The sequence below is a fragment of the Dendropsophus ebraccatus genome, chromosome 3 (assembly GCF_027789765.1).
Source record: "Dendropsophus ebraccatus isolate aDenEbr1 chromosome 3, aDenEbr1.pat, whole genome shotgun sequence".
In the NCBI taxonomy this organism is placed as follows: Eukaryota; Metazoa; Chordata; class Amphibia; order Anura; family Hylidae; genus Dendropsophus; species Dendropsophus ebraccatus.
Genome location: NC_091456.1, coordinates 174,742,870 through 174,757,869, shown reverse-complemented (window position 1 = coordinate 174,757,869; position 15,000 = coordinate 174,742,870). Strand labels below are relative to the sequence as shown.

The 15,000-nt window shown below is 38.2% G+C and overlaps 1 protein-coding gene across 2 annotated transcripts in view; it reads left to right on the top strand.

Annotated features, from left to right (window-relative positions):
- Nucleotides 1-6,446: 6,446 nt before the first annotated feature.
- The window catches only part of ONECUT2 (one cut homeobox 2), a 39,199-nt gene continuing 30,645 nt past the window's right edge, over nt 6,447-15,000 (top strand). For both annotated transcript variants that reach the window (XM_069964800.1, XM_069964799.1), the window contains exon 1: nt 6,447-7,785. In XM_069964800.1, the coding sequence (XP_069820901.1) occupies nt 6,687-7,785 (1,099 nt within the window). In that variant the 5' untranslated portion in view covers nt 6,447-6,686. The remainder of the gene's footprint in view (nt 7,786-15,000) is intronic.

Sequence of the window (15,000 nt, the reverse complement as noted above, 5' to 3'; positions counted from 1 at the left end):
ATAGATAGATAGATAGATAATAGATAGATAGATAGATAGATAGAAAGATAGATAGAAGATAGATAGATAGATAGATAGATAGATAGGAGATAGATAGATAGATAGATAGATAGATAGATAGATAGATACATAGATCATCAGGTAATGGGGCAGAAATAACACTGTTTGCTGTTGCTGCTCTCCTCCTCCTCCTCCAGCCTTTAAGGTAGAAGCAAGGAGGATGAAGGAGGGGTGAGAAACCTTTAAGAGGAGACAGCAGTATCAGTAACTGTGCAAATAGCTGTAATAGTACATGGAGTAATCCAGCCCGAAATACATGTCATCCAGCCCGAAATACATGTCATCCTACAGCAAAGCTATCTGCAGATGAAGGGATATCTCAATGGTGGAAATCTATTATCTACAAGTGGACACTGAGCGAAATATTGGGGAAAATGTCCAAGTAGATAGTAGAATCCTGCAGTCCTGTAGATGTAGTAATATTCTAAGAGTGGAGATGTAATAATAAATATACTGGGATCCCCAGGAATGGAGACATACAGAGAGCTATCCCAATATACAACACCCTATAAACCTACAATAACTGTATACTCTGATAGACTCACACAGGGCAGTTGTAATAACCTACAAGTACTGGTAGAAACACTATCCCAAAGGGGAACAAGTATTAAACCTACAAGAAGAAGCTATAACCCACAGGTGGAAATATAATTGTAAACCTTTAAGTAAACTCTTGATTATACTAATAAAGTAGCATTGGTGGTAAATGATATCCCTACGGTGGACAGTTACTAGTAGACACATAAAAAAGTATCTGACAGTCACTCATATGTGCAGGATAGAGACAATAGAGACTGTGACAATAGAGACTGTGACCCAAGCTTGTAGGCACTGATCCCCTACAATAAGGGTCAGTAGTTGTCTAGAATCTGCAATAACCCTAAAGTAGAGGCCCTGACATAGTCCTCCAACAAGTAGTACATTGCACCTTCATAGTGTAGGCTTGTGCTATAGAAACTGCAATACCCTAATAGTAGATAGAGAACATGTATGATATAGTCGATGAAAGCTTACCTGTAAAAGTTACCTTCTTTACAGGTGTTCTGACAATCACCTGGATTCTTACACCTACAGAAGCTGAGAGATAGAAGACACAGTCTGCAGCAAGACACATGGGATAGATGGATAGATAGATAGATAAATAGATAGATAGATAGATGATAGATAGATAGATAGATAGATAGGAGATAGATAGATAGATAGATAGGTAGATAGATAGAAGATAGATAGATAGATAGATAGATAGATAGATAGATAGATAGATAGATAGACAGGAGATAGATAGGAGATAGATAGATAGATAGATAGATAGATAGATAGATAGATAGAAAGATAGATAGGAGATAGATAGATAGATAGATAGATAGATAGATAGATAGATAGATAGATAGATAGGAGATAGATAGATGATAGATAGGAGATAGATAGATAGATAGATAGATAGATAGATAGATAGATAGATAGATAGGAGATAGATAGATATATGATAGATAGGAGATAGATAGATAGATAGATAGATAGATAGATAGATAGATAGATAGGATATAGATAGGAGATAGATAGATAGATAGATAGATAGATAGATAGGAGATAGATAGATAGATAGATAGATAGATATGAGATAGATAATAGATAGATAGATAGATAGATAGGAGATAGATAGATAGATAGATAGATAGATAGATAGATGATGATAGATAGGAGATAGATAGAAAGATAGGAGATAGATAGATAGGAGATAGATAGATAGGAGATAGATAGGAGATAGATAGATAGATAGATAGATAGATAGGAGATAGATAATAGATAGATAGATACATAGATAAATAGATAGATAGGAGATATATAATAGATGGATAGATAGATAGATAGATAGATAGAAGATAGATAGAAGATAGATAGATAGATAGATAGATAGATAGATAGATAGATAGACAAAATCTATGAATCCTGCCAGGTTCCATAAGGTGTGCAATCACTGGTGTATAATACAATTATTATAATCGAGGAAAGGTTCTATTATTTGTACAAATTTGCTGTAATTTATCTCTCTCCTATCTATCTATCTATCTATCTATCTATCTATCTATCTATCTATCTGTCTATATCTATCTATCTATCTATCTATCTATCTATCTATCTGTCTCCTATCTATCTATCTATCTATCTATCTATCTCCTATCTATCTATCTATCTATCTATCTATCTCCTATCTATCTATCTATCTATCTATCTATCTATCTATCTGTCTCCTATCTATCTATCTATCTATCTATCTATCTATCTATCTGTCTCCTATCTATCTATCTATCTATCTATCTGTCTCCTATCTATCTATCTATCTGTCTCCTATCTATCTATCTATCTATCTATCTCCTATCTATCTATCTATCTATCTATCTATCTATCTCCTATCTATCTATCTATCTATCTATCTATCTCCTATCTATCTATCTATCTATCTCCTATCTATCTATCTATCTATCTATCTATCTATCTATCTATCTCCTATCTATCTTCTATCTATCTATCTATCTATCTATCTATCTATCTATCTGTCTCCTATCTATCTATCTGTCTCCTATCTATCTATCTATCTATCTATCTATCTCCTATCTATCTATCTATCTATCTATCTCCTATCTATCTATCTATCTATCTATCTATCTATCTATCTATCTATCTTATATCTCTCTAGCTATTATAAGTTTCCTAGTGCACACCTTGCTGCCTCCCATATACACAGGCTATGGTGCAATTATCTGCAGCTTATTCCAGGCGCCTGAGGCCTTGCACATCCCATACTACACACACTAGTACTAGGCAGCCGCCTCATTTTCCTAAAAAAAAAAATAATGATATAGAATATAGAATAAAATGCAGCAACTCCAGGTGCCCTGCAGCCTCTGTGCTCCTAGTGACCAAGGTGGTGGTGACTTACCAGAAGGTGACCTGTACTATGTGTATGCTGCAGCCGCCTGGAGGATGCACAGACAGATGTAACCCACCGCCTATACTGATTGTCAGCAACGCTATAGATTAGCATGGGGTCTGCACTGCACACATTCTGCTGCTGATCAATAGCTTCTACTCACAGGCCAGATGGTTTTGGGGGGTTACAGAAATAAAATAGTAGAAGCCTAAAACTACTTTGTCTCCTGCATTAACTTTGGAGTATAAACTTTATTGCCTTAGGACCTGCTCCACAACCCTCCTCTTTTTTATTAAATTATATTAAATATATGTATACAAAAAAATCATTACAATAAATGGATACTAATTATTTCTTCAATTATAGTAAAAAGAAATAAAAAAAAATATAATTTTCTTATATTCATTATATATATATATATATATATATATATATATATATATATAGTCATTTACCTTAACATACTACATTTATTTTTTGACATATATATATATATCTACAGCTGCTTCATTTTTAGCATTTTATGCAATCACTTTGTATATTTTTTCATATATATATATATATATATATATATATATATATATCTTCAAAGTGCATTGTGTAAATCAGCAGAAAATAAAAAAAAAAACTATCTTGCGATTACCATAGTATTTATTCTGCAGCAACAGAAGCTCATTGAATGGCCATTGGCTACATTTTAAGTAGATGAATCAATAATTGGTGGTGGTGCTAGGGACCTCCTGCATAATCGTGCACTGTAAATGACAGGAATATTACTGCAGTGTGTGTATATATATATATATATATATATATATATAAAATTAAATTAGGTTTATTTCACACCATAAAATATTACAGGTCTGGAAGGACTCCCTGGCTTTCTGCTGTATGGATTTACTATTGCACCTAACTGTGTATTCAATTATTTAGAGCCTTTCTAAGAGCTCACAGGTTTTTAATTAGACTCCTGTAATATAAAGTAGTGAGGAGGGAAGATGATGTGTAGAGGAGCTGGGAAAGCAAATAACATGTAACATGAAGTAGCATGTGGAAAGGGATAGTGATAATATATATATATATATATATATATATATATATATATAAAATTTATTTTTCTCTAGTATAATATTGCAATATTAACTGGATTTGCTTATCATATTTTCATATTTAAACTTCTTTCCATGAGACCTTGGCCCCTTACTGGCTCCTGGATATAGCACTTAGGGTTCAAGTATGAAAGTGAATGAATATATATATATATATATATATATATATATATATATATATATATATATATATGTATATTCTTTTCCCAGAAATAGGTTTCAATGCTGTTTAGCACATTACAAAAAAGCAGAGCACAGTATAGATAGTGCTGTGTAAAAAATAGCTGGGAGTAACACCTGATACGAGAATATCATCAGCTCCTTATTGACACAGTTAAAATATAGTATGCAGGATAGTATAAATTTTTATGTGTAAAAAATAGATAGATAGATAGATAGATAGAAGGTAAAAATAATAATGGATAATAAAATCAACAGACTCACAGTTTGGATGGATACATAGACAAATAAATAGAAGATGCATGGAAAGTCAGACAGATATTTTGACAGACAGACAGACAGACACACACACACACACACACACACACATATATATATATATATATATATATATATATATATATATATATATATATAGTGAGTTTAGACAGATAGATAGATAGATAGATAATAGATAGGAGATAGATAGGAGATAGATAGATAGATAGATAGATAGGAGATAGATAGATAGATAGATAGATAGATAGATAGATAGATAGATAGATAGATAGGAGATAGATAGATAGATAGATAGATAGGAGATAGATAGATAGATAGATAGATAGATAGATGGATAGGAGACAGATAGATAGATAGATAGATGGATAGGAGATAGATAAATAGATAAATAGATAGGAGATAGATAGATAGACAGATAGATAGATAGATAATAGATAGATAGGAGATAGATAGATAGATAGATAGATAGATAGATAGATAGGAGATAGATAGATAGATAGATAGATAGAAAGGAGATAGATGATAGGTAGAAAGGGTAGCTAGATAGATGATTATACACTGATAGTTTAGACAGAGAGAGAGAAATATATATAGCCACCCAATAGAAACAAAGCTGTAAGATAGATGAATAGTGAAATTGATTGATTTATTGATTGATTAGATGTTCATTTATCATCTTTTCTGCATATGCCCATGCTTTGTACCCATTGGAGTTAAGCATATAGGATGTACCTGTGTATAGGAAGCAATGTACAGTATGTACTGCTATAGTAGACTAAACACATTAGATGCTATAGCTCTTACTGTCGTGTGGCCGTTGATATCTGTGCACAATATAAGAGTACCCCCCCCCCCCCTCCCCCTCCTCACAATGGACTGGAGGGGCTGACAGTGGTTTGGAGATCTTGCAGTTTCCTTCTTTCCTTGCCCCAAGTTTTCTATAACAGCTGGAAGTGGTCGGAGGGGGCTGTCTTAAGGAGACCCCCTGCTCTTCCTTTGACAGCTGATCAAAAGAAAATAGGTCACGCTTTTCAAACTTCTGTCCACCCTTTGCTTAATTACTGCGCCTTTAAACAAAGGCAACATCTGCGCAACCTCAGCCAGCCCAAATCTCCAGCATGGGGACAGCAACCTGCTGGAGAAGCCTGTGTCACCTCCAAGCCCCAGAGCAGCCCCCATTGTCCCCTCAGCCCAGCTCGTGTGCCTTTCTCCTGCTCAATGCACCACATTGCTCCTGGGTTCTGCTCCATACTGGGAGGTTTACCATCTGAATGAGGCCATATTGTCTCCTGCACAACTTTGTGTGTATCCTTACTGGAACCTGTTAAGTCCAGAAGACAATGGACACAGAGAAGGGATGTCATTGCTATTGATGACCGAGAACGTCTAATATATTCAGAGGTTTAGATGCAGTATAAGTAAAGGTGTGTGTGTATATATATAATATATATATATATATATATATATATATATATATATATACATTTTCCTTCCATGCACATTAAAAAATTTCCATACCATGAATCCATAATCAATACTCATTGACATACATGAACCCAGCAGCCCCCAATATCACTTGTGCAAATAAACGTGTGAGTGCAATATAAGGACTGCAGATAAGTGCACTTTAAATCACTTGCTTCTATTAAAAAAAGGGACACTGTATCTTTAAGTAGTCCTCCCTGGCTTCTTTCCCTTCTACAAGACTAGAGCAATGTGAAGAGACCTCTCAACCGGCCTTGAAACGGGAGAGCACGCCCTTAGCAGCGCTGATTGGCTGGAGGCGCGTCAGTGTGGCCGCTGATTGGAGGAGCGCGCTGTCCGTTAAGGCGCTCGGGGGTCCTCCTCAGTTGGGGTAGGTTGCGCTTTCAGCAAACCCATTCTGGACAGCTCCGGCTGTCTAAACAGAAGACGTAAGAGGAGGAGAGGGCTCGGACATGGCCAGGAGCAGCACTGGCCCGTCTGATAGAGCTCGCTGAGCAGCATCCACACACACACACTGCCCCCTGCCCCCAACCTGCACTCAGCACTGCACTCTGACACCCACTCACCCTGACACCCACTCACCCTCTAAGCGACCCAGAGGCCTTAAAACTCACCCCCGTCCCCCACACCCACCCATGGACTGAATGAAGACCGCCTATAACGCCTTTAGATGCCTAACCAAAGATCTGGATGCTTGCACCATGAACCCAGAGATGACAATGGACAGTATTGGCGGTTTGCATGGTGGAAACAGCCATGAGCAGGATCTGATGAGCAGCCACAGCCCTCACCATCACCGAAGGATTCACCAGGATCTCACTGTTCCATCTTCCAGGTCAGCTATGGTTTCCAGTATGGCTTCCATCCTGGATGGGGCTGGGGAATACCGGCCAGAACTGTCCATTCCTCTGCACCATGCCATGAGTATGCCCTGTGACTCCTCACCCCCTGGGATGGGCATGAGCAGCACCTACACCACCTTAACTCCTCTCCAGCCTTTGCCCCCTATCTCTACAGTGTCCGACAAATTCCATCACCCCCATCATCATCCCCATCACCACCACCACCACCACCAGAGGCTGTCCGGTAACGTCAGTGGTAGCTTCACCCTCATGAGGGACGACAGGGGGATCCCGGCCATGAACAACCTGTACAGCCCCTACAAGGACATGACTGGCATGGGGCAAAGCTTATCCCCCTTGACCGGAACCTCTTTAGGGAATGGTTTGGGTTCCATCCACAATACTCAACAGAGCCTCCATAACTATGGACCACCTGGCCATGAGAAAATGCTCAGTCCAAACTTTGATGCCCACACTGCCATGCTGGCAAGAGGAGAGCAGCACCTCTCCAGGGGTCTTGGCACTCCACCTTCCGCCATGATGTCCCACATCAATGGGATGCACCACACCGGCCATGCTCAATCTCACGGGCCCGTGTTGACTTCCAGCCGTGACAGGCCGCCCTCCTCCTCCGGATCCCAACTCAGTAACTCTGGACAATTGGAAGAAATTAATACCAAAGAAGTTGCCCAAAGAATCACTGCAGAGCTGAAAAGGTACAGCATCCCCCAGGCTATCTTTGCCCAGAGGGTTCTGTGTAGGTCACAGGGTACCCTATCAGACCTGCTAAGGAACCCCAAACCTTGGAGTAAACTGAAATCTGGGAGGGAGACTTTTCGAAGAATGTGGAAATGGCTGCAGGAGCCTGAGTTCCAGAGGATGTCAGCTCTCAGGCTTGCAGGTGAGTTGTATAGATGCAGTGCCCACCTACCTACACCACCACCACTACTACCACACAATGTGCCCACCATAACCACCGCAGAGACCATGTCTGCATGTTGGCTGGTTGTGACAATGATGGCTTTCTGTAAAATTGATCCTTTAAACTAGACTCATGCTTGTAAAGTAGCTTTCTCTCCATTGACTATGTTCCTATGTGGCAGATAGACTGCAAATTTTTGGCACATCTTTAAAATAAACTTCAATGGGGAAAACCAAATCCACAGCATATGGCAGTAATATAGGACGAAGAATAGGGTCTTGTTTGATCATATAGATACCATAGGGTATTTGATGTAGAGAAGAACAACAGGCTACCTCAATCGCTGACAACATTCAGCATTTTTTTTGCAGCTTATACTATAGTACAATGGGATTCTAGAGAAAACACATGGAGTCATTGCTTTCTTTATATATAAAGACTCCATGTATTTTCTCTAGAATCCCATCCTTCAGCATAGGGTTTGCTTGTTACATTGTTGCTAGACAGAGTGCTGAGGACACCTGGAAAAAGAAAAAAAAAATCTCAGGGCTTTCAATTGATTTTAGACTCCCCCCTTAACATTGTTCGTGTGAATTCTGTGTGTTTCTCTTCGCCCTCCCCCTAGTGGTCAGTGGGTGATATGCATCCGTCTATTGTTCTGGGGGTCCCTTCTGGACTGTCATGGAAAAAAATGAGAATATGCAAAATAAAAATAATAATAATAAAACAAAGGTTTCTTATGAACGGTGCTGCTGCAAAAGATTAAAAATAAAACACCAAAGGTTGTGCTGCAGTAGAAAGATCTCTGTCCTGTGATCATGCATGGTTGTGGACTGGCTGATCTGCATATATTACCTTAGTAGAGGTAGATATATATATGTATCCATAGGATAAATCATTGTGTGACTAGTGATCCTGCAGATTGTATGGCTTCTATGGAGAACAAAAGAGCAGTATAGGACAATGCACAGTGGCTACAGAACAATGCACTATGACATCCACAGACAATGTCATAACCTCATAGAGAGGACTGCTGCCCACTATTCATAGGCACTATCTCCACCATGTCCTCATGCATCCCTACAACCCTTCACAGTTGTCTGCCTCCTGCATAATGATAATCATTGGTTATTGATTAAATAAAAATACACCGGATCAATGGGTTATTTTTAGCTGCAGTTGGCGTCCAGACACTACAAATACAGTAATTCCTGGATGCAGCGTATAGGTCACAGTCCTGCATGGAATAATGACCTTTATACAAGGCGATAACATGCTCGGTCCACTCTCTGTAATATACTTGTGGCTGGCATTCTCTGGCTCAGCACTTGACAATTAAACTCGCAGTGTTTGTCCTTTTCCACTTAATTACGAGCCTGTAAAAAAAAGAGGCCTGAGTGATACAAGGAGAAGAAGCCGGGCTGTATGCAGGTCACGTATGGAGCCAGCGCACTATAGGGGCTTCTTATCTGCCACTGATATTCATCATTGCTGGCAAATTGCTGCCGATAAGAAAGCGGCCGCCATGTCCCCCCCTCTTTATAGAAGTGACATATCCTGTAAACATGGAAGTGTCCACGGTATATGGAGGTAATATTGGAAGTATCTACAGTATCTGATATTATCCCCAGTGCATAGCAATATTATTGGTCATTTAAAGTATCCCCAGTACATGGTAGTATTCCCAGTGCATAGAGATATTATTGGTCATTTGAAGTATCCCTGGTACATGGTAATATCCCCATGCATAGAAATATTATTGGTAAATTAAAATATTCTCGGTTCATGGTAATACCCCCAGTGCATCAAGATATTACTGGTAATTTGAAGTATCCCAGTACATGGTAATATCCCCAGTGCATAGAGATATTATTGGCCATTTGATGTATCCCTAGGATATGGTAATATCCCCAGTGCATAGAGGTATTACTGTGTCAAAGGTTTGAAGTATCCCTAGTATATGGTAATATCCCCAGTGCATGGAGGTATTACTGGTAATTTGAAGTATCCCTAGTATATGGTAATATCCCCTGTGCATAGAGGTATTACTGGTAATTTGAAGGATCTCTAGTGTATGGTAATATCCCCAGTGCATAGGCATATTACTGGTAATTTGGAGTATCCCTAGTATATGGTAATATCCCCAGTGCATGCTAGTTTCTTAAATAAAAACATCACTAGCAAATGGTAGTATCCCCAGTACATTGGTAGTGTCCCCAGTACATGGTAGTATCCCCAGTACATGGTAGCGTCCCCAGTACATGGTAGTATCCCCAGTACATGGTAGCGTCCCCAGTACATGGTAGTATCCCCAGTACATGGTAGTACCCCCAGTACATGGTAGCATCCCCAGTACATGGTAGTGTCCCCAGTGCATAGAAAAATAACTAGCAAATGGTAGTATCTGCAACACATAGAAATATCACTAGCTAATGGTAATATCACCAATGCATGGACGTCTTCACAGTATATAGAGGTATTACTATTTAATGGAAGTATCCTCTGCAATTAGAGATGTTACTGGTAAATTGTAGTGTCCCTTATACACTGGAGTATCCTTAGTTTACAGAGGTAGTATCTAATTGTTCGTAGTATTACTAGAAAATGGAAGTATCCACTGTAAATAAAGGTATTAGATAAATGATAGTATCCTAACACATGGAAGTATCCACAACATATAGAGAGGTATTACTTGTAAAAGGAAGTATCCCTAGTAAATGAAAGTATTCACATTGTATAGAGATTACTAGTGATTACTAGTCATTGTATGTATTCCCATTAATAGAGGTATTAGTAGTAGGGGAAACAACCAATTACTAGTGAATGGGTTTACATTTAGTATATAGAGTATCCTCAGTTCACGGTATTATTAGTAAGGGGGACTTAATCCAGTCCATAGAGGTATTACTAGTAAACACAAGTATTCCTAGTACACAGAGGTGTTATTAGTATCATCCTTAGTGTAGCTAATGTTATTAGTACCCTTAGTATATGGAGGTGTTACTAGTGTTATTAGTACCTTCAGTATATGAAGGTGTTACTAGTGTTATTAGTACCCTTAGTATATAGAGGTGTTACTAGTGTTATTAGTACCCTTAGTATATGGAGATGTTGCTAGTGTTATTAGTACCCTCAGTATATGGAGGTGTTACTAGTGTTATTGGTAACCCTCAGTATATGGAGGTGAAACTGGTGTTATTAGTACCCTCAGTATATGGAGGTGTTACTAGTGTTATTGGTAACCCTCAGTATATGGAGGTGAAATTAGTGTTATTAGTACCCTTAGTATATGGAGGTGTTACTGGTGTTATTGGTAACCCTCAGTATATGGAGGTGAAATTAGTGTTATTAGTACCCTTAGTATATGGAGGTGTTACTAGTGTTATTAGTACCCTCAGTATATGGAGGTGTTACTAGTGTTATTAGTATCCTCAGTATATGGAAGAGTTACTGGTGTTATTAGTATCTGCAGTATAAGGAGATGTTAATAGTGTTATTAGTACCCTTAGTATATGGAGGTGTTACTAGTGTTATTAGTACCCTTAGTATATGGAGGTTTTACTAGTGTTATTAGTACCCTCAATATATTAAGGTGTTACTAGTGTTATTAGTACCCTTAGTATATGGAGGTGTTACTAGTGTTATTAGTACCCTCAGTATATGAAGGTGTTGGAGATGTTAATAGTGTTATTGGTACCCTTAGTATATGGAGGTGTTACTAGTGTTATTAGTACCCTCAATATATGAAGGTGTTACTAGTGTTATTAGTACCCTTAGTATATAGAGGTGTTACTAGTGTTATTAGTGCCCTTAGTATATGGAGGTGTTACTAGTGTTATTAGTACCCTTAGTATATGGAGGTGTTACTAGTGTTATTAGTACCCTTAGTATATGGAGGTGTTACTAGTGTTATTAGTACCCTTAGTATATGGAGGTGTTACTAGTGTTATTAAAACCCCTAGTATATGGAGATGTTAGTAGTGTTATTAGTATCCTCAGTATATGGAGGTGTTACAAGTGTTATTAAAACCCTTAGTATATGGAGATGTTACTAGTGTTATTAAAACCCTCAGTATATGGAGATGTTACTAGTGTTATTAGTACCCTCAGTATATGGAGGTGTTACTAGTGTTATTGGTATCCTGAGTATGTGGAGATGTTACTAGTGTTATTAGTTTGGTCAGCATATGGAGGTGTTACTGGTGTTATTAGTACCCTCAGTATATGGAGGTGTTAGTAGTATTATTAGTACCCTCAGTATATGGAGGTGGTATTAGTATTATAAGTATGGTCAGTATATAGAAGTGTTACTTGTGGTATTATTACCTTTGGTATATGGAGCTGTTAATAGTGTTGTTATTAGTACCCTCAGTATATGGAGGTGTTATTAGTGTTATTAAAACAGTATATGAAGGTGTTACTGGTGTTATTAGTACCCTCAGTACATGGAGGCGTTACTATTGTTATTAGTACCCTCAGTATATAAAGGTGTTACTAGTGTTATTAGTATCCCTCAGTATATGGAGGTTTTACTAGTGCTATTAGTATCCTGAGTATATGGACGTGTTACTGGTGTTATTAGTACCCTCAGTATATGGAGGTGTTACTGTTGTTATTAATATCTTCAGTATATGGAGGTTGTACTAGTGTTTTAAGTATGGTCAGTATATAGAAGTGTTACTTGTGTTATTATTACCCTCGGTATATTGATGTGTTACTGGTGTTATTAGTACCCTCAGTACATGGAGGCCTTACTATTGTTATTAGTACCCTCAGTATATAAAGGTGTTACTAGTGTTATTACTATTGTTATTAGTACCCTCAGTATATGGAGGTGTTACTAGTGTTATTAGTACCCTCAGTATATGGAGGTGTTACTGGTATTATTAGTATCCTCAATATATGGAGGTGTTACTAGTGTTATTAGCACCCTCTGTATATGAAGGTGCAATTAGTGTTATAGGTATCCTCTGTATATTGAGTCCTTACTGGTGTTATTAGTACCCTTAGTATATGGAGGTGTTACGAGTGTTATTAGTACCCTCAGTATATGGAGGTGGTGCTGGTGTTATTAGTATCCTATATATACGGTGGTGCTACTAGTGTTATTAGCACCCTCTGTATATGAAGGTGCTATTAGTGTTATAGGTATCCTCTGTATATTGAGGCCTTACTGGTGTTATTAGTACCCTTAGTATATGGAGGTGTTACGAGTGTTATTAGTACCCTCAGTATATGGAGGTGTTACTGGTATTATTAGTATCCTCAATATATGGAGGTGTTACTAGTGTTATTAGCACCCTCTGTATATGAAGGTGCTATTAGTGTTATAGGTATCCTCTGTATATTGAGGCCTTACTGGTGTTATTAGTACCCTTAGTATATGGAGGTGTTACGAGTGTTATTAGTACCCTCAGTATATGGAGGTGGTGCTGGTGTTATTAGTATCCTCAATATATGGAGGTGCTACTAGTGTTATTAGCACCCTCTGTATATGAAGGTGCTATTAGTGTTATAGGTATCCTCTGTATATTGAGGCCTTACTGGTGTTATTAGTACCCTAAGTATATGGAGGTGTTACTAGTGTTATTAGTACCCTCAGTATATGGAGGTGTTACTAGTGTTATTAGTACCCTCAGTATATGGAGGTGTTACTGGTGTTATTAGTATCCTAAGTATATGGAGCGGTTACTGGTGTTATTAGTACCCTCAGTATATGGAGGTGTTATAAGTGCTTCTAGATCCTCTGTAGTTAGGCCTAACCCTTGCACATACAAATAACTGTACTGATGGATTTGAGGTGTCCACAATATGTAGCAGTATCTTCAGTAACCTGCACAGGCCTGGAAAGTTCTCCAGTCTATAGCTGGCGTCCCCACTACATGGCTATGTCCCCTGTAAATAGAGATATCAGTGTTAGTTGGACGATTTCCATAACATGGCGGTATGTCCCATATGCGCAGGTCTCCCTAGCTTTTTTTTCTGACTTAAAGGCTCCCTTTATGGCCCAACCATTAGGTAAAACCTAGCAATAGTGCGTCCGGAGCTGCGAGTTTATCTTCCAGCCCTATAATATGGTATAAGTAGCCCAGGCTCACGGTAAGCGTGCTGTTTAACCATTTGCTGTGATCCTATTGCTGTGTGCTGCTTGTCAGCCTATTGTACAGCCGTATCAATGGATTTAGGGTATTGTGCGAATGAGGAGCCAGAGGGTGAACACAAGCCATTTCCATGAATTATTGATAGAAATTTCAGCCCTGTAGAGGAAGAACAGGGGTCATTTGCTTTGGGTTAAACAGGCGAAAATCTTGGAGTCTGGGGTCTTGTAGATCAGACGCCCTTGTCCTCTACCCCCCAAGCTGAGACGCTTCTGTAGGAGCTGGAGTTGCCCTTTGCATTGTCCAGCGGTGATAAATCTCCTTTGTTCTGTTCCTTCTATGGCAGAGAAGATCCTTGCTGGAAAATTTAAGTATAAGTATATAAATATCTACAGTAGGCGGCTTCTCCTACGCTGCAGCTAGGCCGCCATGGGCGCGCTGGGATTGATTTTTCGTGGGTTGAGGAATGAGGTGTTGAATATTTATTCGGTATGGAGAGGGCTTGTTGCTATTAGAATATAATGACGGCCCTTGTTTGTTTTCATGTTCCCTTCTCGATACATTCCCATGATTACCCCAATGCACTTAAGAAGATTCGATCCAACCCAACTCCGCACATATTGATTTTGGATGAGTCTCCTCCTGGCAGACCCTTAAGCCCACCCCTTCAACTTGGGCAATCCTAAGGATAAGTTGGGAGTGTTGGGTTAAAAAAAAATTGCCATGCAAAAAAAAATGTAATAAAAAAAATTATTGCAGCAGTAGGTCATAGCTTCTCTTATATATATATATATATATATATATATATATATATATATATACAGCCCTTTCATAATAATGATACAGAAGAATTATGTTAGTATTTGCCCATGTGTGTGCTTTGTTTTTTAAATTTCTATTTTCCAGGAATTTTTTTCCCTATTTTTTTCCCCCCATTTTCTCAATATTGAATAGTTTTCTGAGTGATCATTTTATTCTCGTTATTTTACACATTTTTTCAATATTGAAGAACAATTTGAATATATATTCATATTCATACAAACACACATATTTAGTTTTTTATCCATTTTAACTACTTTTTGTCCGTTACCCTGAT